The sequence below is a fragment of the Macaca thibetana genome, chromosome 2 (genome assembly GCF_024542745.1).
Source record: "Macaca thibetana thibetana isolate TM-01 chromosome 2, ASM2454274v1, whole genome shotgun sequence".
Lineage (NCBI taxonomy): Eukaryota > Metazoa > Chordata > Mammalia > Primates > Cercopithecidae > Macaca > Macaca thibetana.
In genome coordinates, this window is record NC_065579.1 from 98644424 (window position 1) to 98672074 (window position 27651).

The following is a 27651-nucleotide window of genomic DNA, read 5'->3' on the forward strand; positions in this document are numbered from 1 at the left end:
GTTGGTAATTTGGGTCAGACTTCTCTATTCACCAGACCTGGAGCTTTCCTACTTATTGGGATCAAGTAAAACTTTAGTAGGCAGCCAGTCCATCCATTTCAGTTCTCAGGACACTATGATCAGCAGGCCAACATCACAGATCTCTGTGGGTGACACCATTCAGGGTCCTGCTTTGGCTGCACTGTCCATGGCAGTCACCACACCGACCGGGTTTTTGGTGACTAAGTGTTATCTTATGGTCCCTGCCTCCTCAGGATTCCATCAGCCCCACTGCACTTCAGGGAGCATTTCCCACTGTAATGTGGCCTGTGTAGAATACTGGCAGTCTCTACATGAATTTATTTCTCATAGTCTTAATGAAAGGAGTGTCCTCTGGACCCTCCCTGGGTTCATGAGCAGGTATTTACATGATAAATACACTCAAGCATTTTTATCTCCCTAAGCGTTTACATATCTTCCTCTACAGTATACTAAGGAAGTTCTGGCATTTCAACTCATTTAGTGCAGGTTATGTCTGGATCCGTATTTTTTTTTTTTTCTTTTGGAGACAAGTTCTCACTATATTGCCCAAGCCAGTCTCAAACTCCTGTCCTCAAGCAATCCTCCCACCTCAGTCTCCCAAGCTGGGATTATAGTGGGTCCATATCTCAACAACTCACAAGCAAATGCAGAGAGCCATTCTCAGCTTCTCAAGTTAAAACAATGAACCACAAATCTCTGCTTAATTATCCCGTATCAAAGAATTCAGCTTGATCTGACTTTATATTCCTTCCATGATGATCCTGCATCCTTGTCACTGAAAAAGGTTCCCGATCCAGACCCCAAGAGAGGGTTCTTGGATCTTGCACAAGAAAGAATTCAGGGCGAGTCCATAAAGAGAAAGCAAGTTTATTAAGAAAGTAAAAGAATAAGGCCGGGCGCGGTGGCTCAAGCCTGTAATCCCAGCACACTGGGAGGCCGAGACGGGCGGATCACGACGTCAGGAGATCGAGACCATCCTGGCTAACACGGTGAAACACCGTCTCTACTAAAAAAATACAAAAAACTAGCCGGGCGAGGTGGCGGGCACCTGTAGTCCCAGCTATTCGGGAGGCTGAGGCAGGAGAATGGCATAAACCCGGGAGGCGGAGGTTGCAGTGAGCTGAGATCCGGCCACTGCACTCCAGCCCAGGCTACAGAGCGAGACTCCGTCTCAGAAAAAAAAAAAAAAAAAAAAAAGTAAGTAAAAGAATAAAAGAATGGCTACTCCATAGAGCAGCCCCGAGGGCTGCTGGTTGTCCACTTTTATGGTTTCTTGATGATATGCTAAACAAGGGGTGGATTATTCACACCTCCCCTCTCTAGGCCATATAGGGTAACTTCCTGACGTTGCCATGGCATCTGTAAACTGTCATGGCACTGGTGGGAGGGTAGCAGTGAGGATAACCAGAAGTCATTCTCATCACTGTCTTGGTTTTGGTGGGTTTTAGCTGGTTTCTTTACTGCAATCTGTTTTATCAGCAAGGTCTTTATGGCCTGGATCTCGTGCCAATCTCCTATCTCATCCTGTGACTTAGAATGCCTTAACCATCTGGGAATGCAGCCCAGTAGGTCTCGGCCTCATTTTGTTACAGGAAAGGGGTCCCGATCCAGACCCTAAGAGAGAGTTCTTGGATCTTGTGCAAGAAAGGATTCAGGGCGAGTCCGCAGTGCAAAGCAAAAGCAAGTTTATTAAGAAAGTAAAGTGGTGAAAGGACAGCTACTCCACAGACAGAGTAGGATGGAGTAACCTCTAACCTGAGGTCAGTCAAGTATCCTTGCCTTTTATTAAGAGGGGCCTCTAACCCACTCTGTCTTAGGAGAAACTCTAACTCCCCCCTAAGTTGGGCCTCTAACCCAATCCCATTCTTTACTCGAGTACCCCATCACTTAGCCAAAGTCATCCAATCAGTGCTGCTGTCTATTTCCTTGGGGTTGGGGAGATTTCTTCAGTATCATCCTTTCTGTGGTTTGCCAGAAATATGTTATAGGACCCCAACACTTACGCAAAGGTAGCCCTTGGGGTCAGCGTTTCCGCACTATAGTCCCTTCTGTGGTCACCAGAAATGTGTTACAGGAAAGGGGTCCCAATTCAATCCTAGAGGCTACGAATGCCTAACTTTCTGAGAATGCAGGCCAGCAAGTCTCAGCCTCATTTTCCTAGCCTTCACTCAAAATGGAGTCGCTCTGGTAAAAGTCGCTCTGACACTTTTACCCAGCCCTCATTCAACATGGAGTTGCTCTCATTCCAATGCTTCTGACACTATCTCTACAGATTCCCCAGGTTTCTGTAAAACTTGGCGAAATTACGCAATTTGGAGAGTATTGTATCTCCTCAATCACATTCTGCACTTCTCTTTTCTTTTTTTATTGAGACAGTCTCACTCTGTCGCCCAGGCTGGAGTGCAGTTTGGGATCTCGGCTCACTGCAACTTCCACCTCATGGGTTCAAGTGATTCTCCTGCCTCAGCCTCCCCAGTAGCTAGGATTACAGGCACGCACCACCACACCCGGCTAATTTTTGTATTTTTAATAGAGACGGGGTTTCACCATATTGGCCAGGCTGGCTGGTCTCAATCTCCTGACCTCGTGATCTGCCCACCTTGGCCTCCCCAAGTGTTGGGATTACAGGCGTAAGCCACCGTGCCCAGCCTGCACTTCACTCTTTGAGGCCTTACTGGTACTAGAACACGAATCAAGTTGTAGTTTGCTCTAGGTTTAAAAGCAAAAAAGGGGCTGGGAGCGGTGACTCACACTTGTAATCCCACCATCTTGTGAGGCTGAGGTGGTAGGATCCCGAGGTCGGAAGTTTAAGACCAGCCTGGGCAACATAGGGAGACCCTAACTCCACAAAAAATTAAAAATTATTATTATATATTTTTTGAGACAAAGAGTCTTACTCTGTCGCCCAGGCTGGAGTGCAGTGGGGCGATCTCGGCTCACTGCAACCTCTGCCTCCCGGGTTCAGCCATTCTCCTGCCTCAGCCTTCCAAGTAGCTGGGACTACAGGAGCCTGCCACCACGCCCGGCTAATTTTTTTGTATTTTTAGTAGAGATGGGGCTTCACCGCATTAGCCAGGATGGTCTTGATCTCTTGACCTCATGATCCGCCCGCCTCGGCCTCCCAAAGTGCTGGGATTACAGGCGTGAGCCATCGTGCCCAGTCAAAAAATATATTTTTTTTAAAGGAGTCCAGGCATGGTGGCTCACACCTGTAATCCCAGCACTTTGGGAAGCTGAGGCAGGTGGGTCACTTGAGACCAGGAGTTCAAGACCAGCCTGGGTAACATGACCAAACCTTGTCTCTACAAAAATACAAAAATTAGCTGGGCGTGGTGGTGCACACTTGTAGTCCCCGCTAGTCAGAAGGCTGAGGCTGGAGAATCGCTTGAGCCTGAGAAAGTGGAGGTTGCAGTGAGCCGAGATCGTGCCACTGCACTCCAGCCTGGGTGAGAGAGAGCTTGTCTCAAAAAAAAAAAACAAAAAAAAAAAGGCAAAACGCAAAAAGTGGTGGGCATAGGTCCTGAGCAATGTCAGCAGACTTTTGGAAGACATATACCTCAGGGAAGGCCATTACATGTTCTTCAGGCAAAAGGTGGTTGACCAACATTCGAAGTTTCATTGTGACCCTCCCTTCTACTCCCTGCCCCAGCATTAGTAGCTGGGACCCCTCCACAGAAGCATGGATCCAAAGGCCACAGAGCCCCTCCCTGAGCACAGACTACTGTCAGTACAGCAGTCCACCCCTCCTCCATAGATCTGAGTTCAGCTCCACAAGGCCCCTCTTACAATCTCCTACCTTTCAACAATTCTAGCGAATTCTCTTTGTTCCTGCTTTGCACGTTGCTCCATATGAGGTGGGATCAACAAAACTGGTTAGGATGTTGAAACTGATGACACTGCAGACACCAAGAGGTTACGAAAACATTTACTATTCACATGAGGCTTTCTAAGGAAAGCAAAGAGGGCACCCACGCCAGTCAGTTGGGCTTCAGTGAAAGGAGGGGCAAGTGGCTCTGGTTTTTATTATGGTTATGAAAGCTCGGTGCATTTGTGACAGTCAGGGTTTGCACAGTTTGAACTTCCCCTCTGGCGCAAAGAGGAAGTGCCTGGGCTTTCTTATCAGCTTGTCCAGATCCGGGCAAATTAAGGGGGAAGAGCTTGAAAGCTGTTAGCAGAGAAACATCAAACATGGGGAGACTCTATTCCAGCTCCCCCAGTCCTGGGGTGGCACCTGCTTAGCAGTTGCTACCTCCAAGACACCTTGCCATTTTCTTCTTGCCTTTTTAGCTACTTAAATATATACACTTCTTTGTAAGTTCTCTGCTAAAATAACTGGTGTGGTTTCTGGCAACTAAAACCTGGCTGATAAAAAATCTCCTTGCTGTTCTTAGCAGGGTTAGCATTAACTTTAAAAGGTATGGTAGCTGGCATACAAATATTTACTCTCCTTTTCCTCATCTAATAAAGTAGAATGACTGAAAAGCATCTCCACTCTCCGGATCCCATTTCTTCATTAAAATTATGAGTTTATAGCTTCTGGCTTCACTTGTTACTTATTAAGCAAAATTCAGAAGATTTAGGCAAGGAAGAGCTTATAATTTCCTATAAAGTGCATGTCTTGGTGATTGTGTGTCAGTATATAGAGAACATTCTCATTTTCAAAAAAACTGTGGCCTGGTATTCCATCATAGATATACTAGAGTTACTTAAGCATTCCTTTACTGACAGCCATTTGTATTGCTCCTGTTACCAGAAAGCGGTCGTGATCCAGTCCCCAACAGAGAGTTCTTGGACCTTGCTCAAGAAAAGAATTCGGGCGAGTCCACAAAGTCAAAGTAGTTAATATTAAGAAAGTAAAGAAATAAAGAATGGCTACTCCATAGGCAGAGTAGCCCCAAGGGCTGCTGGTTGCCTATTTTTATGGTTATTTATTGATTATATGCTAAACAAGGGGTATATTATTCATAAGTTTTCTGGGAAAGGTGTGAGCAATTACCAGAACTGAGGGTTCATCTCCTTTTTAGACCACATAGGGTAACTTCCTGATGTTGCCATGGCAATTTTTTTTTTTTTTTTTTTTTTTGAGACAGAGTCTTGCTCTGTCACCCAGGCTGGAGTGCAGTGGCACCATCTCGGCTCACTGCAACCTCCCACTCCCAGGTTCAAGAGATTTTCCTGCTTCAGCCTCCCGAGTAGCTGGGATTACAGGCGCGTGCCACCATGCCCAGCTAATTTTTGTATTTTTCAGTAGCGACAGGGTTTCACCATGTTGGCCAGGCTGGTTTCTATCTCCTGACCTCATGATCTGCCCTCCTTGGCCTCCTAAAGTGCTGGGATTACAGGCTTGAGCCACTGCGCCAGGCCTGCCACGGCATTTGTAAACTGTCATGGTACTGGTGGGAATGTCTGTTAGCATGCTAATACATTGTAATTACAGTATAATTACAGCAGTGAGGACAACCAGAGGTCACTTTCATTGCCATCTTGGTTTTGACCGGCTTCTTTACCACATGCTGTTTTATTGGCAAGGTCTTTATGACTGTATCTTGTGCTGATCTCCTATCTCATCACATGACTTGGAATGCCTAACCTTCTGAGAATGCAGCCCAGTACGTCTCAGCCTTATTTTACCCACTGCCTATTCAAGATGGAGTCACTCTGGTTCAAATGCCTCTGACCCTCCCAATTTTTGCAGGTGAGGAAATAGAAGCCTTGAAAGATTAGGTGGCTCACTCTAAGTAACATCATGTACCTGGCAGGGATTTCTATAAAATCATAAGATGTCAGAGACCATGCTTAAGAAATATTTTTACTTTGAAACACTTTAGGCAAACAGTGAAAAAGAACCCACCACACTATCCTGTTAATATCTTAACATTCTGATGCCTCTGCATCAATTTTTAGAAAGAAAGAAAGAAAACACAACTGAAGCCCCCATGTACCCTCCCCAAATCCATCAGGTCTCCTGCCTTAGGAAGGCAGAATGGTGACTTGCACACATCATTCCAATACATGATTTCATTTCATATTATTTGAATCCACAGAAAATAGATTACTGTGCAAAACAATAACACTTTCTATATGTCCACAATGCTTACATGCTAGACACTATTCTAAGCATTTTACATGCATTACTTCATTGACCACCCCCCACCCACAATCACCCTGTGAGATTGCCACTACGATCCCATTTTATAGAAAAGGTGAAAAACAAGTTGAAGTAACGTGCCCACAGATACACAGTATGCTTAACTTTACACAAACAGTACCTTGTATGTAGCTTCACCAACTTTCTCAGCATAATTTTTCATCTATCTGTGTTGAGACGTAACTCTTTCATATTCACTTTCCAAGGACCAAAAACAACCCATTTATTTATCCACTCTTCTGCTGATGAAATACAGGCTTTTCCCAATCTTGCTACCTAAACAATACTTCAGTGAAGTCTTCAACTCATTTCTCTGTTCACATGGCACTTCTCTAGGATGCATCCAGGAGTAGAGTTGCTGGGTGGGTAAGTGCACACAACCTTCCAAGATTTTGCAAATTGCCTGGCACAGTATTTCTCACAATTTCCACTCCTAAAGCAGTATGAATTATCATTGTTCCACACACTTACCCACACTTGGGTTTTCAAAAATGTGCCAGCTTGATGAGTGTGAGATGGTATTATTTCACATTTCGGACACTCTTGGTCAGCAGGGGTGGGGCAGACCACACTGAACAGGTGACAGAAAGACCTTCAAATACCCACTCCCGCCATCTGGCACTCCTGACCCCAACTTCAGCTCCTCCAAGGGAGTGGGGGAAAGGGGGGTACGGTTGGAAGGAACCTGAATGTTCTCCAGGCCAGGATGAGATGTAAGATGAGACCCGGTGCTTAGGGCAATCGGAAACTGTCAACTGAAGCCAAACAGCTCAGAACCACCCACAGCCGGGTTCCTAACCAGCAGGTGTGTGTTTGTGGGTGGCTTCCAGTCAACATTTCACCCCACAGCCCCTTAAAAAAAACCCCAACCCTGACTTAGCCAAACCAACTTCAGTTCCAGACTCCTTAACAGAGGTAATTTTGTGCAAGATCTTTTGTGCATGGCAAACAGATAAATAAGCACCCAACCCTGGCTTCCAGAGTGCTTGGTCTGGCTATGGTGACGGGCATAACCAAAAACACAAACATCACCTGACACAGGCACGAAGAGACGTGGGGCCAGGGGTTTAGAGGCACAAGGGTCCGACAAGGTCAGGCCTTGAAGAATGAAGAGCTGAACTGGCACAGATGGGTGTGGCACTCCAGGTGAAGGGAGGCAGCACAAGGCAGAACACTCTGGGGGGATGGGGTGGGGAAGGGACAGGAAAGCCAAATCCAACACTGATTCTGCCAAAATCTTTTGTAGTTAGCACCAGTCAGGCTTCTACTTTTTTTCCTTTCAGCTAATCTGAATTTATTAATATTTATGTAATTATAGTACTTACAGAACTAAAATTATTTGAAAACTCAGGTTATTGGACAAATGGGATCAGCATAATCCCAAATATAAACAGCTTACTTCAGGATAAAGTAATTTCTATTTTTTGGCCAGGCACGGTGGCTCACACCTGTAATGCCAGCATTTTGGGAGGCCGAGGTGAGTGGATCACAACGTCAGGAGATTGAGACTATCCTGGAGATCGAGACCATCCTGACTAACACAGCGAAACCCCGTCTCTACTAAAAATACAAAAAATTAGCCGGGCGTGGTGGCGGGTGCTTGTAGTCCCAGCTACTGAGGAGGCTGAGGCAGGAGAATGGTGTGAACCCGGGTGGCGGAGCTTGCAGTAAGCCAAGATCCCGCCACTGCACTCCAGCTTGGGCGACAGAGCGAGATTCCATCTCAAAAAAAAAAAAAAAAATCTGTTTTTCACTTCATTCTTTGCACATTTTAAAACTTGATTAGAATGTTTAAAAATAAGCACATTTCATTCTATAAAAATGACAGGTCAGGCACAGTGGCTCATGCCTGTAATCCCAGCACTTTGGGAGGCAGAGGTGGGTGGATTGCTTGAGCCCAGGAGTTTGAGACCAGCCTGAGCAACATAGGAAAAAAATAAATAAAACTTTTGTCTCTACAAAAAAATATAAAAAATTAGCTGGCATGGTGGCACGCACCTGTAGTCCCAGCTACTGGGGAGGCTCAGGTGGGACCTGGGCCTGGGAGGTCAAGGCTGCAGTGAGCTGTGATCCTGCCACTGCACTCCATCCTGGACAACCCTGTTTCAAAAAAAAAAAAAAAAAAAAAAAAACTAAAAATATCCCCATACTGGGGCAGGAACTTTACAAGACGTCCTGTGGCAAAGGGAGCAGAGATGGGGGGAAAGGGGTGCTAAAAATGTGATCGGAAAGGGACATTTCCGAGGTTATAACACCAACTGACATGGGAGCTGCACCTCTGAGAAGGCCCTGGTCCTAGAGGTCAACCACCTGATGGAGAGCCTTGGTAAACCAAGCCCTCTTTCACCAATCTCAGGAGTCAGGTAGCACAGCAAAGCACTCTAACTTCACACATAAGGAAATCGATGGAGGTTCACTGACTTGCTCAAGATCATTCCTGCCAAGAAAAGGCACACCATGCCTGGAACCCAGATCTGATGACTCCAAGACCCTTCCTATGACTCTGGTCCCTGCCCAGCCACTTCTAGTGCCATTTTTGGGACAGTGAAGGGACATCTTCACTGCCATGAACAGCTGCTGCCATAGGAAGGCAAGAGATGGTACAACCAAGATGACCAAACCTTCCTGAGGACAAAGCTGAACAGGCATCAGAACACCAACAGGAGACTTCTGTCCCGCCCCCACCATCCCGTGATACCACCACACAATATCAGAGCCTTCATTTTCACCTGCTCATGGCAATACAGAGCAGATAAGATTATTCCATACTGTACTGAAAAACACATCTTCCAGGTTGGTTTCTTCTCATTTCAAGAAATGACCAGCTCCGTGAATGGGCCGCTACAGTCGGGGACACTGCTCTACTATTAAGACATTTTATCCTTTCATTTACAATCTGACCTCTTCAATAATCAGAAGCAATGATTGCTCACAGGCTTTAGCAATAGCACTCCTTTGCCTTTAAGTAATTGATTCTTGCTTTTTGCTTCAACACAAGTGGGTGGGCCAGTGAAGAGGCTCCTTCCAGAACAGGTCGTCTTTTCTCCTGAGAGCAGCAGGCACATGCACTTGTTCCTTCGGGTTGAATCTGATTGCTAGCACCAGATCTCATACATGGAGAGGGGTATGTGAAGGTGAGAGGGGTATGTGAAGGTGAGAGGGGCCTGCAGTATGCAGGGGCTAGAGACGTGAACACAACAATGGTAAGCATTTACATCTGCTGAGGCTGAGGATCCTATAGAAAATTCAGAAACGGAGTGGGGAGGAGTCTGATTTATGGGAACTGGCAGCAAGGGTAACCACATGAGAAGCCTTTCACCCATTCCACTTTACTGAGTCCTTGGATCTGTGGTTAACTCTTATAAAATATAATTCAGATTCAAACCACATCACTCCTCAACTCAAAATTGTCCAAACGCTCCCTGCCTCCGAGGCAGCTCAAGCCCCCGTAATGACCCATGATGCTCACATGGCCTGGCCTATGGCCTCCCTGGCCCCTCTCCTCCCCTTCCAGCTGGCTCCCTGCACTCCATCCCAGGGGCTTCCTTGCTATCCTGAGGACACCAAACAAGACCCAATCTCCTCCGCCTGCAACTCTCCCTAGAGAGTTACCTGCTACCTCCCTGGCCTCCTTCAGGTCTTTGCTCAAATTTCACTTTCTCAGTTGAGGCCCTCCCTGATCAGACTATCTAATATCACAATTGATCTCCCAATCCAGCACTCCCTCTCACTCTTCTCTGATTCACTTTGTCCACTACACACATCACCATCCAGAATACTGCATATCCCATTTGTTTGTCATCTGTAAAGATCCAAGATGGCAGGATTTTCATCTGTTCTGGTCCCTGCTAGGTCTCTGGCAAACAAACCAGTGCCTGGTGTACGGGAGTGCTCAGCACATTTCTGTTAAACAGATGGATGCTGCTGCCTATGTAGGCCAGTGGGATGGGGATGGCAACAGGGTACGGGTAGAGCTCCACAAGCCAAGCGCTTGAGTCCAGCATCCTGCTCTCCTCCACCTGCCGCTGAGACCTCTCTAACCCCCTAGCAGATATCCAAAAGCCAGCCAGGAAGACTGAAGCCCCAGCCAGAACTCCCCAGGGGGCATTTGGGAAGACAAGGCATTCTTGATGCTGCTGCTTTTAAAGTCAACAGAATAGGCATGGCCACAGGCCAAACTTGAAGATAAATCTAGGATCCCACTGGCCCCTTTCCAGCAGCCACAGCCCATGATGCCACAGATATTTTGTCCAACTGTAAAGGGCAGTCGTCTCTCTCCTCAGAGTTGTGGAAGAAGACCTGACCGGGCGAGCTGCAGAGGCCACTCCTAGGGGCCCAAGTCTCCAGAAGGGCTCCAAAGAACATGCTGCTGAGCTTCCCCAGCGTCACATCCCAGCAGGCAGGCTAGGGACTCCCCGAGCTTTTAAATCCTTGGGATTCTGTCACTAGCTTCCAAAATAGAAAGGGCTGGGCCCTTTGTGAAGGTTTCTCCACACTGCCTATAATTAAGGGTTCTCTAGCAGAGGACTGAGAACCCACCCCCACTGTCATTGTCAGGTCCCAGGCTAATCTCTAATATGGTTTTTCATATGCCGAGCCAGGTTCGAAGACCACCTGAAGGTCTTCCCACACTTGGTGCATTTGAACGGCCTCTCTCGAGTATGAAATCTCTTGTGGCTAATGAGTTGTGAACTCTTGTTGAAAGTTTTCCCACATATGCTGCATTTGTGGCACTTTTTCCCAATGGTTATGTCCTGGAGTCCAGTGAGCCTGGAGCTCTGGTTGCAAGCTTCTTTGCAGTCTTCGAGGGGCATCTCCTCACTTGGTTTTAGCTTCTGTAATCTCAACTTTGTGTCCTGAGAGGAAGACCGCGCAGGTGGGCTACGTTCAGCCTGTGCTGCTCTGGTATGTTTCCTCTGGTGACTGGAAAGGGTATGTCTCCCAATGAACTCTTTCCCACACCACTGACATTTGAAAGGTCTCTCTGTAGAGTGGATCCTCTGATGGTTAACAAGGCGATAGTTTCTATCGTAAGATTTCCCACAAAGATTACATTTATAGCGCTTCTCTCCACTGTGTATTCCCTTATGATCTAAAAGGGTTCTTTTACGTGTAAAGGTTTTCCCACATTCTTGACACCAAAAACGTTTCTCACCAGTGAGGATTTTCGGCTCCACATTTGGAGTCTTTTCACTTTCATGGCAATCATACTGTTTTTGAAGAGAGTGAATCCTCTGATGTCGGTAGAGATTGGAACTCCATCTGAAGGCTTTCCCACACTCCCTACACTTATACGGCTTCTCTCCAGTGTGAACTCTCTGATGGATGAGGAGGAAGGAGTGATTGCGGAAGGCCTTGCCACACTGGCTGCATTTGTAGGGCTCCTCTCTGGAGTGACTGCTCTGAGGAACCTGGAACACTCTGTCCTGACTAAAAGATGCCCCGCCCTCAGGTTTTCTTTTCATGGCATGCTTCTTCTTATGAACAATAAAGGCTGACCTATACGCAAAGTCCTTCCCACAATCGCTACACTGGTATGGTTTCTCACCTGTGTGAATTCTCTGGTGGTCAACGAGAGTTTTCTTTCTAGTAAAAGTTTTCCCACACTGCTGACACAAAAATGTTTTCTCCACAGCGGGGGCACCCTGGGGCTGACTGCAGTCAGGAGACTGCCTGAAGCCCTCATGACATTCATCTTGTTTGTAGAATTTTTCCTCCTCATGCAACCTCATATGACGAGTAAAGTTTGATCTCCACCTAAAGGTTTTCCTGCATTTGGTACATTTATAGGGTTTCTCCTGGGTGTGAATCCTTTGATGTTCAAGAACATATGACTTACAGTGGAAGGACTTCCTGCACTGGCTGCAGTCAAAGAGTTTCTCTCCACTTTGGTCTCCCAAATGATGATCAAACCCTGAGCTGTAGGTGAGAGCTGCCCTATACTGATTCAATTCAAGAAATTTCTTCTTAGCATGGGTTTCTCGGTGCAGACGGTAGGCTGACAGACGTCGGAAAGCTTTCTCACATAAATCGCATTTATAGGGCTTCACTCCAGTGTGAATTTTCTCATGCCGTGCGCAGTTGGAACTCCACCGGAAGGCTTTCCCACACACCCTACATTTAAATGCTTTCTCTTGAGTGTGAAGTCTCTGATGATATGCAAGATGCGAGCTATGACTGAAAGTCCTTCCACAGTCACTGCACTTAAATGACACTCCCACCGTGTGAAGACTCTGCCCGTGCTGGTGATGAGAGCTAAGGCTGAAGTCTTTTCCACACACGTCCTTTTTATTCCCTTTCAGTCCAGTATGAATTCTCTGATGTAGGCTGAAGCCGCCAATCATGTGTCTGAGCCCCTTCCCATATTTCTTGTAGTCATAGTGGTGTGAACTCATTCTGAAGTGTTTGCCACAGCCATGTTTAAGGGATTCCTTTCTTCCAGAAACTCTCAAATATGTAACATGTTTTAAGTCAAGACTATTACTTCCTGATACTTCAGAGTCTTTTCCTGTCCTGTGACTGAAATTGGTCTCTTCTTTTTTAACTGTTACTTGTATGGGGTTTTCACATTGATCCTTTTGCCTGCTCTTCTGTTGAAAAGATTCTCTGAGCCCAATTCCCTCAGAAACACTTGTCGCAGGACATCCTGATGACACAGCTAAGGTTTCTGCTTCTTCCAAAGGTTCCTGATCTAAGATGAATTTGTTTGTTTTAATCTGGAGGTCATCTCCTGACAAAAAATAAAACACAAGAGAATGTACTCTTTTCCCATACTTGGAACTGCAGAAAGCACCAAAGGGCAATAAAATGTCTGGGTGGTGAGGCTTTTGCCTGACTGCCAATACCTTTATAAAATAGTCAAACATAAGGCAAAACATGGAAGATTATCCCAGATTACAGGGAAGGGAGGAGAAAAGCAAGATGGGCAGGGCAGCTAGAGATATGCAGACATCACATCCAGCAGGGAAATAAAAAGGATTAAGAAGAAAGTGTTAAACAGCCAGAGTGGGAGAATCATGGCATTATAGAAAGGTACCCAAAAGCCAAGGGGTGGGGCTCCAAGGAGCACTTGGCTGAAAAGGCTGGAGATCAGCCTATTACAAAATAAGGACCAAGGAAAGGACCAAGAAAAGAAATAAGGACCAAGAAAAGAAAGAACAGGAGTGGGATGAGGGCTCCTAAGAGCAAAAAGGGGTGAGTACAGGAGATTCAGCAAGAGTGCAGGTCATGAGTGAGGAGGAGCATCAGTGAGTGAAAGACAGGAACAGTGAAGCCCTCCAGCAGGCAAGAACTATTACTGAGAGGGCTGCTGGGGAACGGGGACAGGAGAATAGACATGGCTGAAAGTGAATGACCTCTCAGAGGCCAGCCAGGATGAAAGAGACCCAGTGGCCCAAGCACCCTTACCAACACTGTTAAAGATCTTCCTTCTATAACCGACCTTAAGAAAGAGAAAAGTAAAAGCAGGAGAAGCAGGACCTGGCAGGTTCTCTGGAACTCACCTGTAGGGGCAACACCTGCATTCCCCTTAGGCTGAGCTGCCTGCAAATTCAGGCCCCATGGCTCCCTTGCTTCCAACCAGGAGATCAGAGCAGGTTTGGTGAATGGTCCCACTGCAGAAGAGAAGGGAATGGGATGAGAAGGGAGATGGATGACACAGAACTACTCTTCAGGACCTCTGGGCCTGAAGTCCTGGTGGGAAGGTGGGAAAAGCCAGGAAGGCAGGCAGCAGAAGAAGGGAAGGAGGCCCAGTCATTTCAAATAGCCCTGAGCAGAGATAAGAGAGAATGACAGAAGTTGACCCCAAAAGGATTACTAGAATTTTCCAGAGGTGAGACTCACATGTCTACTTAATTGGCTACATCAGCCAACATTTTTTGAATGTCTAAATGGACTAGGAACTTAAAACATATTACCTTTAATCCATTGTTTTTATTTGTTTTGAAACAGGGTCTCACTCTGTTACCCGGGCTGGAGTGCAGTGGCACGATCATGGCTCACTGCAGCCTCGTCCTCCTGGGCTCAAGCAATTCTCCAGCCTCGGCTTCCCAAGTAGCTGGGATTACAGGCGTACGTACCACATGCTTGTATTTTTGTATTTTTTGTAGAGACGGAGTTTCACTATGTTGCCCAGACTGGTCTCAAACTCCTCAGCTCAAGCAATCTTCCCACCTGGGCCTCCCAAAGTGCTGGGATTACAGGTGTGAGCTACCACGCCCAGCCACCTTTAATCTTTACAATAATCCAGAATGGCAGGCATTATTCTCCCCATTTTTCAAAAGAGGCTACCAAGGTGCTAGACTAAGTGATCTGGTTAGCAGTTACAGAGCCAGGATCTAAAACCAGGTCAGGTCCCTTTCTATGCAGCAGCACAAAACAACCCAAGGCGGCAGAAATAAAGATAGATAGAAGCATGAGGATATCGATTACTTACCCAGGAAAGCCATGTTCCTATAATTCTCCAGCATCACATCCCTGTACAGGTTTCTCTGAGCAGAGTCCAGCCACCCCCACTCGTCCTGGGAGAAGGTCACCTCCACATCCTTGAAAGTCATAGTCTGAAAAAACACTGTGCCCTAGAGCTGGTCCACAGCTCCCAGCTTTGAGGTGGAAGGGGAGAGAAGGGGAATAAACTGGCTCTTTGTGAATGCAGGATGGACCTGGCAAAGGTGAAAGGGAAGACCATCACCCAGCAGAAGACCTCTGGGCTTGAGGGGGATAATCTGGTCTCTGGAACACAGGTCTTTGGATGCGAGGTTACTAGACAGAGAAACCCAGGATGGGGCAGCTGCACTAACCCATTAGGCAGTGATGTGGGGACATCATGAAAGACCAAATGTCCTGTGGCTCACCTGAAGCTGGGCTGTCAGGGACCTGGGTGGTGTTACCTGGTCTCCTGGGCACCCCTCTCTCTGGAAAAGGGCAGGCATCTGGGCAGCAGGAGTATCTGAAGGAGAAAAAGCCATGAGAGAGCGACTCAGCTCTGGACAGCCCACTGAGAAGCCCACTCTTCCCCCCAGTAGAGGACTCCTGGACCCATGAGCAGGTACAGAATGCTGTTAAATACCTATCTCACATGTCCTCAGTCTACTGGGGCCAGGAAAGGGGTAGTGGGACAGGGGGTGTAATGGGAGAGGAGCAAGCCACATATGGGTTATAGAACGGATGGAGAGGACAGAGAGCTAAGGGCCAGGACAGAAAGAGTTTCACATGAGAGGACAGATGTGAAAAGACAACACTACAGGAAATGCAAGAAGTGTGGCATAAGGCTGGGGTCTTAAGGCCAGGCAGCAAGTACCGGATTGCCCAGCCAGGAAGTCACGTGCTTCTATTTCATAGGGAGGCTCCAGGTGGTCCCCCAGAGCAGAGCTGCTCCTGAGAGGTGAAGCAAGGGACCATATCTGTGCAGATCGCAGGGCTCCTGTACCCATCCAATGCACATCTGGGCTCTGGGCAGGGCCCGGGTCCTGGCAAGAAGAAAATGTTGTGAGAGGATCTTTCTGGGAATCAGAAAGCAAACTCAGAGAAGAGACCACATGACCAATCTCTAAAGGACAAAGGCCAAGGGATAGGTAAGCCAGGTCCTTTATTACTTCCAGGCAAGAAGAACACCCAGGGAGGTACCTCCAACCACCTCAGCCTCCTTGGGCTTTAATGAGGGCCCTGGGAGAGTCCAGGCAGAGACAGACTCCAGCTCAACACAAGGAAGCACATGTTAAGTCAGTACAGCACTCTTGTCGGGCCTCATATGACACAGTGCCACCTTCCCATTATCCCTCAGCTCCCACTCCAGGCCTATAACTTAGAAATGAGAGAGAAGGAACTAGTTCTTCAGAATTAAACTCACAATGGTTCACAGTGAAGATATAGTCAAGTAATATCTACTGTCAAGTGCTCCTCTAGGCACTGATGTACAAAGTGAACTCAAAGAGGCAGGCTAGCTCCCAAGTTGTAAACTTGCTTTGAATAATAAAGAGGCAATGCTAATCATGAGAGTCAGCCATGGAACCACAGAAGAAAAAGTCTCCAGTGGAAAAAATGGCAGTGTTCATCTAAGTAGAGACCAACAAAGAGGAAGCGTTTGCCCTGAGACTTCAAATAACTCTGGTCTCTGAGGCAAGGCTGTTTCTCATATAGAAGAGGTGAGTACAGGAAACTACAATTTGAGATTTTCTGGTCCTGTGACCGAGACACTCTCTATACCGATATGGACAAATCTTAGCCTGAGGCCATTAATCATCTGATACAGAGATACACACTAAAGATGATGAACTGATCACAGTAATTTATCCCCCATTTTTTATTCTTCTAATAAAGGGAGAATTTAAAAAAAAGAAATATGGAAGCACAGCAAAACGAGTTGAAGGACAAACTTTCTCGGGCCCTGGTTTTTCACACTGTGATAATTTTGCTGAACCATAGAACGATTCTGTGACTTTACATGTATCTTAAAGCATTTCTCTTCATTTTGCAAATTTGGGGGGCTTTCTCCCAGCCCCCACTGTCTTCTAAGTACCTTTCAACCAGCTTTCTGCTCATGTGGCAATGTTTTCACGGGTTTTTTAAATTACATCTAGCTGTAAATGAGCTGAATATAACCAAGCCACGATTTTGTAACTACTGTGTACCTTATTTCCTTTTATAAATTATTAATCAGGTCCTTTTGAACATTTCATTGTTCTGGTAAAAATAACAAATGCTCTTTTAAATTTTTTAAAATAGTACCCCATGTGGTGCAAAAATATTTTCTAACAGTTTTACCCTGTGTTTATTACCATTTACTGCTGGTAGACCATGTCCTGATGTCTTACTTGATTTAATTTTTATAACAAAGTTTCAGGAACAAGTATGTCAAATTTGTTTCAGAAATCTTTTTTTCTTTCTTTTTCAGACGTAGTCTTTCATCAGGCTGGAGTGCAGTGGCATGATCTCGGCTCACTGCAACCTCCGCCTCCCAGGTTCAAGCAATTCTCCTGCCTCAGCCTCCCAAGCAGCTGGGACTACAGGCGCACACCACTACGCCCAGCTAATTTTTGTTATTTTTAGTAGAGATGGGTTTTCACCATGTTGGTCAGGATGGTCTTGATCTCTTGACCTCATGATCTGCCCGCCTCAGCCTCCCAAAGTGCTGGGATTACAGGCGTGAGCCACCGTGCCCAGCCACAACTTTCATTTATACATGAATTATGTGTGCAGAATCATATATATATGTATATGTATGAATGTGTCTGTGTGTGTGTATACATATATATATATATATATATATTTTTTTTTTTTTTTTTTTTTTTTTTTTGAGACGGAGTGTCTTTCTGTTGCCCAGCCTAGACTACACTGGTGCACTCTCAGCTCACTGCAGCCTCCACCTTCCAGGTTCAAGCAATTCTCCTGCCTCAGCCTCCTGAGTAACTGGGACTATAGGTGCATACCACCACATCTGGCTAATTTCTGTACTTTTAGTAGAAATGGAGTTTCACCATGTTGGCCAGGCTGGTCTCGAACTTCTGACCTCAAGTGATCCGCCTGCCTTGGCCTCCCAAAGTGCTAGCACTACAGGCGTTACTCACTGTACCTGGCCAGAATCCTGTATTTTTATATAAATAAAATTTTAAAGAAGCCTTAAAAAACTGATAAATGCTTTTTTCAAAAACTGAAACAATACAGGAAGCATCAGCTCCCCTGTGTGCAGCAGCAGGACAGGACGAATGCACTTGAACTGACCGGCTGCCACTCAACTGCCAGGCCTGGGACTGCCAACTCTGCCAGGGCCAGGCATATGATAAGCACTTGAATATTTACTGAACAAATTCTCATGATTAGACCATTTCTGCATTTTCTTCTTAATGAAGAGAGGCTCTGAAAGGTACAACCATGTGGCCACAGATGTTGAGGCTGTGGAATGAAGTCTAAAATCGAGGTCTTCCTGTTTCTCAGCCCAGCACTGCCAATCAGCACTCATGTCCATCTTCCCTGCCTCCCATCTCACACACATAGAAAAGATCCTCAAAAACTTACTGAGAAGGGCTGGGCACAGTGGTTTATGCCTATAATCCCAGCATTTTGTGAGGCCAAGGCAGATGGATCACCGGAGGTCAGGAGTCCAAGACCAGCCTGACCAAAATGGTAAAACCCCATCTCTACTAAAAATACAAACAAAATTAGCTGGGCATGGTGTGGTACACCTCACAAAAAAAAAAGGGGGGGGTGCCTTATTGAGAAGGAAGCTACATGGTGCCTGCAGAGCGCTCTTCTGAGTTTTAACATGTACTCTTCCCACTGAGAAGCCAAGAGCCCTAACCCTAAGTGCTGTTCCAACACCCGTCACTTTACAGGGCTACAGTTAGTCTCAAGTCAAATTAGATAATACGTGGAGATGGACTTTGTATACTGTAAGCCACTGTGTCCAAAGACTAGTTACTGGGCTTTTTTTTTTTTTTGAGACAGGGTCTTGCTGTGTCATCCAGGCTGGAGTGCAGTGGTGCAATAACGACTCACTGCAGCCTTGACCTATCTGGGTTCAAATGATCCTCCCACCTCAGTCCCCCAAGTAGCTGGGACTACAGTCACATGCCACCATTTCAGCTAATTTTTGTAGAAACAGGGTTTTGCCATGTTGCCCAGGCTGGTCACGAATTCCTGCACTCAAGCAATCCGCCTACCTTGGACTTTCTAAAGTGCTTAGATTACAGGTGTGAGCCAACATGCCTGGCCTAATTTTTAAATTATGTATAGAGACAGTGTGTCGGGGGGCGGTCTCCCTATGTTGCCCAGGCTGGCTTGAACTCCTGGCCTCAAGGAATTCTCCCACCTCAGCCTCCTAAAGTGCTGGTATGACATGTGTCAGCCACTGCACCCAGAAGTTAGCATTATTTATGGAGACTTGCTGACCCTATCTAGAGCTGATATTCCTCTGGGAAGGTAGGAAAGGATACCTGCTAAAGGGTCCATGGCTCAGGGTCCTGTTCTCAGCTGCTCAGGTACCATGGGAAGAAGGGAAGGCTTCCCCGCACTCCTCTATATTGACAGTTCAGAGGGCCACACCCATCCCCAGACAAGCTGGCTCACCAGCAGGAAGAGTTCCCTGGGCACCACACACTTGCTCACACTCACCCTCCATGATGTCCCATCAAGGTCCCTCTGCAGCTCCTCCAGCAAGGCCACGGCCTCTTCGCCACTCTCAGGATTATGGAGCTGCACCCAAACCCGGAGCTCCCCAGGCAGGATGCTCAGAAACTGTTCCAGCACCAGCAGCTCTAGGATCTGTGCCTTGGAGAGAACGTCAGGCCTCAGCCACCAGCGACAGAGTTCCCGGAGCCGGCTCAGAGTTTCTAGGGGCCCCGAAGACTCATGGTAGCGAAGCTGTCTGAAGAGCTGGCGGAACAGCTCCTGGCCAGGGCGGTTGAGCGTCTGTGGCCTGGCAGCCTGCACTGGAGTATAGCTTTCATCCTCTTCTTCCTTCTTTATTGTCTGAAGCCGCCCTCGCTCCCTCGAAGACTGGGCCTGGGCTGGATAGACAGCATGCCACCTGCCTGGAGGCATCACTCCTGTTCAGGGACTAACCAGAAGAGCACGAGCTAAGTCCACCTTAGACGTGGGTCCTCAGAAGTATCTTCTCAGCACTGCAGTCAACAATGCCATTTGCTGGGACATCAGAAGTCATCGGCAAGTGACTGAAATAACCAGCATTTCTGTGCACGAGGGGATGAGAGAATAAAGTCCATTATACATGGTGCAGTTGGATTCTGCTGGTTGGGATCATCTTTGTATGTATAAGAAGAGCGTTTCCACAGATATATATGCCAGTATCAAGTAGACCAGAGCTAGGTTGTTCCCCACTGGAGTAAGCTAAGAAAATATCCCACAATAAAACATATGCTGAACTTATACATTAAAACTTTGTAAAAAACACAAAAGGATGATGAAAAAAGTCAGAGAAGATCTAAACAAATCAACAGACATACCATATGCATGTATGGAAAGATGTGACACAGTAAAGATGTAAATTCTCTCCAAATTGATCTATAGGTCTAATGCAATTCCTACCAAAATCTCAACAAGATTTTTTGTAGATATAGACAAACTTATGTGGAAAGGCAATGGAATTAGAATAGCTAAAATTACGATAGGTCAGGCGTGGTGGCTAACACCTATAATGCTAGCACTTTGGGAGGCAGAGGTGAGCGGACAGCCTGAGCTCAGGAGTTCGAGACCAGCCTGGGCAACATAGCGAAACCCCGTCTCTACTAAACATACAAAAATTAGCCAGGCATGGTGGTGCATGCCTGGAATCCCAGCTACTAGGAAGGCTGAGGCAGAAGAATCACTTGAACCTGGGAGGCAGAGGTTGCAGTGAGCCAAGATCGTGCCACTGCACTCCAGCCTGGGCAACAGAGCAAGAGTGTCTCAAAACAAGAAAGCAAACAAACAAAACCAAAAAACAATTATGACAAAGAAGAATAAATTGGGAGGGATCAGTCTGAAAACAATCTACCTGATTTCAAGACTTAGAGCTACATTAATCAATTCTATGTAGTACTGGTGGAGGAAGAGGCACTTAGGTCAATGGAATAAAATAGAAAAATCAGAAACAGAACCACAAAAGAATGCCCAACTGATTTTTTAAATATCAAGTGTGATTTTGCTATTATATTTAAAAATATCTCAAATGAGCAATTCAAAAACCAACAAAAAAAATCCTGAGAATCCCCTAGTTGATTTTATGACCCAACAATGAGTTACAAATTATAATTTGAAAACTACTAATCCAGCTTCCCACTCAACTCTTGTATTTATTTTTATAATTCATCATAAAATGTGGTGTCCAAGGGTTCAAGCCACTTTCAGGAGGTAGCACTTTGTGAGGCCGAAATGGGTGGACTGCTTGAGATTAGGAGTTTGAGACCAGCCTGGCCAACATGGCGAAACTCCAGGTCTACAACAAAACACAAAAAATTAGCTGGCCATGGTGGCATGTGCCTGTAATCCCAGCCATTCGGGAAGCTGAGGCATGAGAATTGCTTGAGCCTGGGAGGCAGAGGTTTGCAGTGAGCTAAGATCGTGGCACTCCACTCTGCACTCCAGCCTGGGCAACAGAGCGAGACTCCATCTCCAAAAAGAGACTATTTGGAGTATATTTTGGGCTCTGAAGGAATGTTTGTTTCTTCATACCTGGGGAAGGAGCTTGTGCTACGAATCACATCACTATGTAGAGGAGTCCACGCCTGCGATACACAAAACTGATTCTTTTTTTTTCTTAAAGACAGGGTCTCTTCCTGCTGCCCAGGCTGGAGTGCAGTGGTGTGATCATGGCTCACTGCAGCCTCAAACTCCTGGGCTCAAGCAATCCTCTTGCTTCAGCCTCCATAGTAGCTGAGACTACAGGCATGTGACACCACAGATAATTTAAAAATTATTTTTAGAGATGGGGCCTATGTTACCTCAAACTCCTGGCCTCAAGTGATCGATCCTCCCATATCAGCCTCCTAAGTAGCTGGGATTACAGGCATGAGCCACTAAGCTTGACCTCCAATCAATTTTTGATAAAGATGTAAAAGCAGTTCAAAAGAGGAAGGGTAGTCTTCTCACCAAATGCTGGAGCAATTGGACATCCACAGGCAAAATAAGGAAAACTGACCAAAACCTTGCCTCTTGTACACTTGAATTCAAATGGATCAGACTTGGCCGGGTGTGGTGGCTTACGCCTGTAATCCTACCACCTTGGGAGGCCTAGGCGGGTGGATCACGAGGTCAGAAGTTCGGGACCAGCCTGACCAACATGGTGAAACGCCGTCTCTACTAAAAATACAAAAAATACAAAAAAAATTAGCTGGGCGTGATGGCATGCACCTGTAATTCCAGGTACTCAGGAGGCTGAGGCAGTAGAATCGCTTGAACCTGGGTGGTGGAGGTTGCAGTGAGCCAAGATCGTACCACTGCACGCCAGCCTGGGCAACAGAGTGAGAACTATTTGCCTCATCCTAGATCCTAAAGGTTTTCTCCTGGGTTCTTTTTTTTGAGTGAGACTTCTAAAAAAAAAAGGATCAGATTTAAAGTTAAGCCATAAAACTATACAACTTTTAGAAAACAACCCAGGAGGCTAGGCGCAGTGGCTTGTAATCCCACCATTTTGGGAGGCCAAGGCAGACGGATCACGAGGTCAAGAGATTGAGACCATCCTGGCCAACATGATGAAACCCCATCTCCACTAAAAATACAAAAATTAGCTGGGCATGGTAGCACATGCCTGTAGTCCCAGCTACTCAGGAGGCTGAGGCAGAAGAATCACTTGAATCCACGAGGTGGAGGTTGCAGTGAGCCAAGATTATGCCATTGCACTCCAGCCTGGCAAAAGAGCGAGACTCCATCTCAAAAAAAAGAACCCAGGGGAAAACCGTTAGGATCTAGGATGAGGCAAATAGTTCTTAGGCTTGATACCTGTGATATTATGATACATATACACATTGGTTTTTATCCATGGTTCCTGGCTCCTAACTCCCATAGCCCTTATTTCCTAAGTGATTAAAACAATAAGCATATCTTTTGTTGAATTATTTGGCCTTTGTCCTTGGTTCCTGAAGCAGCTTTGGAACTTCAGAGTGATAAAGGTAAGACAGCCTTTTGTTATAATATTGGTGCGTTTTAGGCCTCAGAAGCAGGACTCAAAAAATAGAACATCTCTCTCTGACCTTTTCTTGCCCTCCTTTCACCTGCTCCTTTTTCTCCCCAAGGCAGGCCATAGAAACTAAAAATACAGTCATCTTCCCCCTTTTCCGTCTTTCTGCTGGCCGTAAATTCTCTGACCTATCATATCTGATTGTAGGTCATAAGACACCCATTTCGGGAGTCCTGCCTCATACTCAGTAAGTCAAAATGCTGCATAGAGAGGCCAAGAAGAATTTGAACTAACAGCCTGAGTGTCCCCACTTAGTCTATTAATACGAGATCCAACTCTTTTTGTCCAGTCATGTTTTACATGGTTGTCCAAGCTTCAATCATGCTTATCCAATGAAGTATCCATAAAAGGTCCAAGAGGATGGGGTACAGAGAGCTATGGACAACTGCACTTGTGGAGGTTTGCAGGAAGGCGAACAAGAACTCATTCATGTGCCAGGATAGTGGCGCAACCCAACTCCACAGCAACAAAAGCTCCTGTACCCAGAACACTGCCAGACCTCCCCCTATGTATCTCTTCATCTAGTTGTTTATTGTATCCTTTAAAATATCCTTTATAATAAATTGATAAATGTGTTTCCCTGAGTTTTGTGAGCTGCTCTGTCAAATAAATTGAGCAACACAATCAGAAAATTAATCAACACAACAACAACAAAATAAAACACCCGGAAATAAAGCTAAAAAAACATGTACAGGATCTTAAAAGAGAAACAAAAGACATAATAGGACTGAATACATCTTAAGTATGGAAAGACAAATCTTTTCACAATGCCAATTCTTCCTAAGGTAATGTGTGGTTAATAAAATCCCAACCAAATTCCACTATCTCTTCTTAGGGCTTGATAAGCATATTCTAAAATTCAAGCAAATGAGTAAAAGGGCAAGAATAGCCACGATAACTTTTTAGAGGTGAAAATATTTGTTCTACCTGACATTAAGGCTTACTACAAAGCTACATTAATGAAAACACTATTACTGAAGGAATATGCAAATAGTAGATAAAAGAAACAGTACATACAGAATCCTGACATGGGCTTAAGCATACATATACATTTGCTCTATGATAGAGGCAGCATTACAAATCAGTGGGAAAGATTAGACTATCCAATGAATTGCATTGGGACAACTGGCTAGCCAAATTAAAATAACAAAAAAAAAAAAAACCCACACACCAAAAAAATGAATTCTAGTTAAAGATTTATACTAAAAAGGCACTTTCTTCATGCCCCAGGAATTTTCCTTTTAAGACTTTCCCCTGAGAGCCAGGCATGGTGGCTCACACCTGTAATTCTAGCACTTTAGGAGGCCAATATGGGAGGATCACTTGAGCCCAGGAATTCAAGACCAGCTTGGGCAACACAGCAAGACTCCGTTTCTATTAAAAAATGAAATAAAATAAGAATCTATCCTGGAAAAATAGATGCACGGTATACGGACATTTACATAAGTGTACACTACAGCACTCTATAACATAATATTGAAAACAATCTACTTGCCCAACAATAGGCCTAAAGAAAAGTGAGCCAGGCGTGGTGGCTCACGCCTGTAATCCCAGCACTTTGGGAGGCCAAGGCGGGAGGATCACAAGGTCAGAAGATCAAGACCATCCTGGTTAATGTGGTGAAACCCTGTCTCTACTAAAAATACAAAAAATTAGCCGGGTGTAGTGACGGGCACCTGTACTCCCAGCTACTTGGGAGGCTGAGGCAGGAGAATGGCGTGAACCTGGGAGGCAGAGCTTGTAGTCAGCCGAGACTGTGCCACTGCACTCCAGCCTGGGCGACAGAGCGAGACTCCGTCTCAAAAAAAAAAATAAATAAATAAATAAAAATTAAAAAAAGAAAAAATAAAAGTGAAACTGCCTTTGCAAAATTGTGACTGACACAGTGAAAGAGATCTAACTTAACTGATTCCATCTTGCTTCTAACCTCCAAGCTGTCTTTGTTCATTCCTGGGCACAGGCTGAACTAACTTTGGGAGAAACTTATAGTTTAAACAAAGACAGTAACAGCCCTTTCCCAAAGCAGACCTCCTTCTTGCCTGGGGACTAGATTGCCTTTATAGAACTAACATTAGCCACAAGATTAGAAATTATGGTTTAGGAGTCATGCAGCTGGAAGCTACAAGATTCTGACCCTCCCTAACTGCTCCTAAGATCAGTGCCTGAGATACCGTGCAAACCCTGCACTTGATGGATTAGCTGGCACAACCCAGACCAATAAACTGGCTCATCTGATCCTGTGGCCCCCACCCAGGAACTGACTCAGCACAAGAAGACAGCTGCGACTCCCTGTGATTTCGTCTCTGACCAATCAGCACTCCTGGCTCACTGGCTTCCCCCCATCTACCAAGTTATCCTTAAAAACTCTGCTCCCTGAATGTTTGGGGAGACTGATTTGAGTAATAATAAAACTCTGGTCTCCCGCACAGCCAACTCTGTGTGAATTACTTTCTCTATTGCAATTCCCCTGTCTTGATGAATCAGCTCTGTCTAGGCAGCAGGCAAAGTTTACTCCTTGGGCGGTTACAAATTTGGGGGCTTGTCCGGGACTGCCTTTGCGGCTACCTGCCCCTGGTTCAGTGGCCCCCCTCCAGCGATGGATCCAGAAGGCAGCCCAAGCAGCCACCTAGTTCTTTTGGAACCGGGGGCTGATTCTGGTACTCTCTCTACTGGTGGGGCACTGCCGACCCAATGTGCACAGATTTCATAGCAATGGAGAAACAGTCCTGCGGGGACATCCCTTAACTGCAGCCCTATCACAGGGTGTCTGTCTGTAGCCCCATTGCAGGGTGTCTGCATTGGTGAATATCCTAGGCGTTGCCAATGCCTTCTTCCTTCTCCCAGCAGCTTCTGTAGCCCTATGGTGTGGTGTCTGTAGCCCCATTATGGAGTGTCTGTTTGTAGCTCCACCATGGGGTGTCTGTGTCTGTAGCACCATTGCAGGGTGTCTGTTTGGCTCCTGAGGGACTCTTTCTAACCAGTAGGAAGAGTCCTGGTTTGGAAGACTTCTAACTCAATGAGGAAGATTTAGAGGTTTCTCAGACCGAGAATAGGAGGATAGTTTAATTAGGGATCTGATTTGGAAGGCCTTCTGTCTGCCTCACCTTTGCATGTGTTTGTTTATGTGGAAGGGATCTCAGAGGCGTTCCTGATAGAAGTCCAGCAGGCCTAACTCAAAGAACCCTCCTTATTTGTCTGGTCACATTTGATGAGCTCTAAAGAAGGCTCAACGCTCAACAGGTCTGTCTCTTGGGATGACTATCTGCTCTTCCCCTTGCCCAGAGACCCCATTGTGAATTACCATTCACAGGTTGTCCCTTCCCATCTGGAATGGATCAAAGACAACAGGGACCAACGGGAAGAAGTTTGAGCTCTGTCAGGTTGGCTTTGGGTGCTGAACAAGGTGACTAATGTTTGTTTTGTTATGTGTGTTTTGCTGGGATAGAAAATGTTAATTTGGTTCCCCATGCAGCCTGTTGGGCAAATTAAGAATCTTGCCTATGGTTCCATAAAACAGGAAAGAGTGATTTTCTTTTGTAAAGTGGCTTGAACCCCACAGCTATGGCACAGTGAGGATGGTCATCAGAAGCTGCTCCATTCTTCTGGAAGCTGCAGAGAAAAGGAGCCCAGAAACCTGGTATGCCAGCAAAAAAGGGTAAGAAAGGCTTACCAGGCAAGTTTTTGGTCTCTCTTTCTCTTGTCTGGGTAAACGTCACTATTGGTTTCTCTGCAAGGGTTTAATAGAAACTAGTCTTAGGCGGCAGCAAATCTGGTGTACTTTGCGCTAAGAATTTGTCTTTCTGTGTTCTGTAATGGAGAAAGGAGTATCACAGGATAGAATGTGGGTTTAGGACCCCTATAAGCCTGCTTTTCAAGCCAGCCTAGCAGGTTGGACAGTTACTTTTTGCTACAGGTCTCTGAAACCAATATCGTATGAAATTTGTCTTGTTTTCTGTCCTTAAGAGCTTAACCTTGTGACCACATGGGGATACTTTCTCTTGGTTTCCACCATCCAGAGGACAGGAATTTTGAAGTTCGTGTCACAGCCCTAAAAATTATCTTGAGTAGTTAAAAAACTTGGCAAGCTTGAAATTGGCTTCCCTACGCTCCTTCTGGGAAGAACCATAGAAACTGCTCATTGCTCTAACTCAGTAGCTAAGGCTTTGCTTTTATGACAATGGCAGCCTGGGTTCTATTCTCGGCTTCCGGAATGATTCCTTTCTGGTTTTTTATGTAACTTTTCCATTTATTGAGGTTCCCCACCTGCCCATGAATAGTTTCTGATTTCCTATCTTGAATTTTCCTTTCTCTAAACTACCCTGGGGGAGATTCTAAATCTTGGGAAAAAAAAAAGAAAGAAAGAAAAAAAAGAAACTGCTTATCATCTCTTTGAGACACCCGTGTGTCCATGGCTAAGTTATAACCTTAGTGAAATCTGATTAATTTCATGTGGGAAGTTACCTGCAGTAAAATTCAAAAGCCAAAAACATTGGCCGCTTGGTATGGCTAAAGTTGGGTAATAAAAAATATTTAAAGCATTTTTTTAAGAGTGCTATGGTTAAAAGCTTAATTAAAAGTGGATAAACAAGCTATAGGTATATTTAAAAGGTCTCTTCTTTTTCTTCTTGGAACTTGTTTTTCCGGAAAAAGGTTTTTTCTTCTCAGTCGACTGAATTATCTTTCTTCCTTTTGTGTGTGTGTGTGTGTGTGTGTGTGTGTGTGTGTGTGTGTGAGACGGAGTCCCACTCTGTCGCCCAGGCTGGGGTACAATGGCACGGTCTCAGCTCACTGCAACCTTTGCCTCCCAGGTTCA

The 27651-nt window shown here is 45.7% G+C and overlaps 1 protein-coding gene across 5 annotated transcripts in view; it reads right to left on the minus strand.

The window, feature by feature from the left end:
* Positions 1–3930: 3930 nt before the first annotated feature.
* ZNF445 (zinc finger protein 445) overlaps positions 3931–27651 on the minus strand; it is a 63486-nt gene continuing 39765 nt past the window's right edge. For 3 of the 5 annotated variants that reach the window (XM_050778386.1, XM_050778384.1, XM_050778383.1), the window contains exons 2-7: positions 19277–19854; positions 15468–15636; positions 15022–15116; positions 14604–14727; positions 13672–13782; positions 3931–12899 (exon numbers count right to left, since the gene is read on the minus strand). In XM_050778386.1, the coding sequence (XP_050634343.1) occupies positions 10735–12899; positions 13672–13782; positions 14604–14727; positions 15022–15116; positions 15468–15636; positions 19277–19705 (3093 nt within the window). In that variant the 5' untranslated portion in view covers positions 19706–19854 and the 3' untranslated portion in view covers positions 3931–10734. The remainder of the gene's footprint in view (positions 12900–13671; positions 13783–14603; positions 14728–15021; positions 15117–15467; positions 15637–19276; positions 19855–27651) is intronic. The other 2 variants (XM_050778385.1, XM_050778387.1) reach the window with 2 other exon arrangements.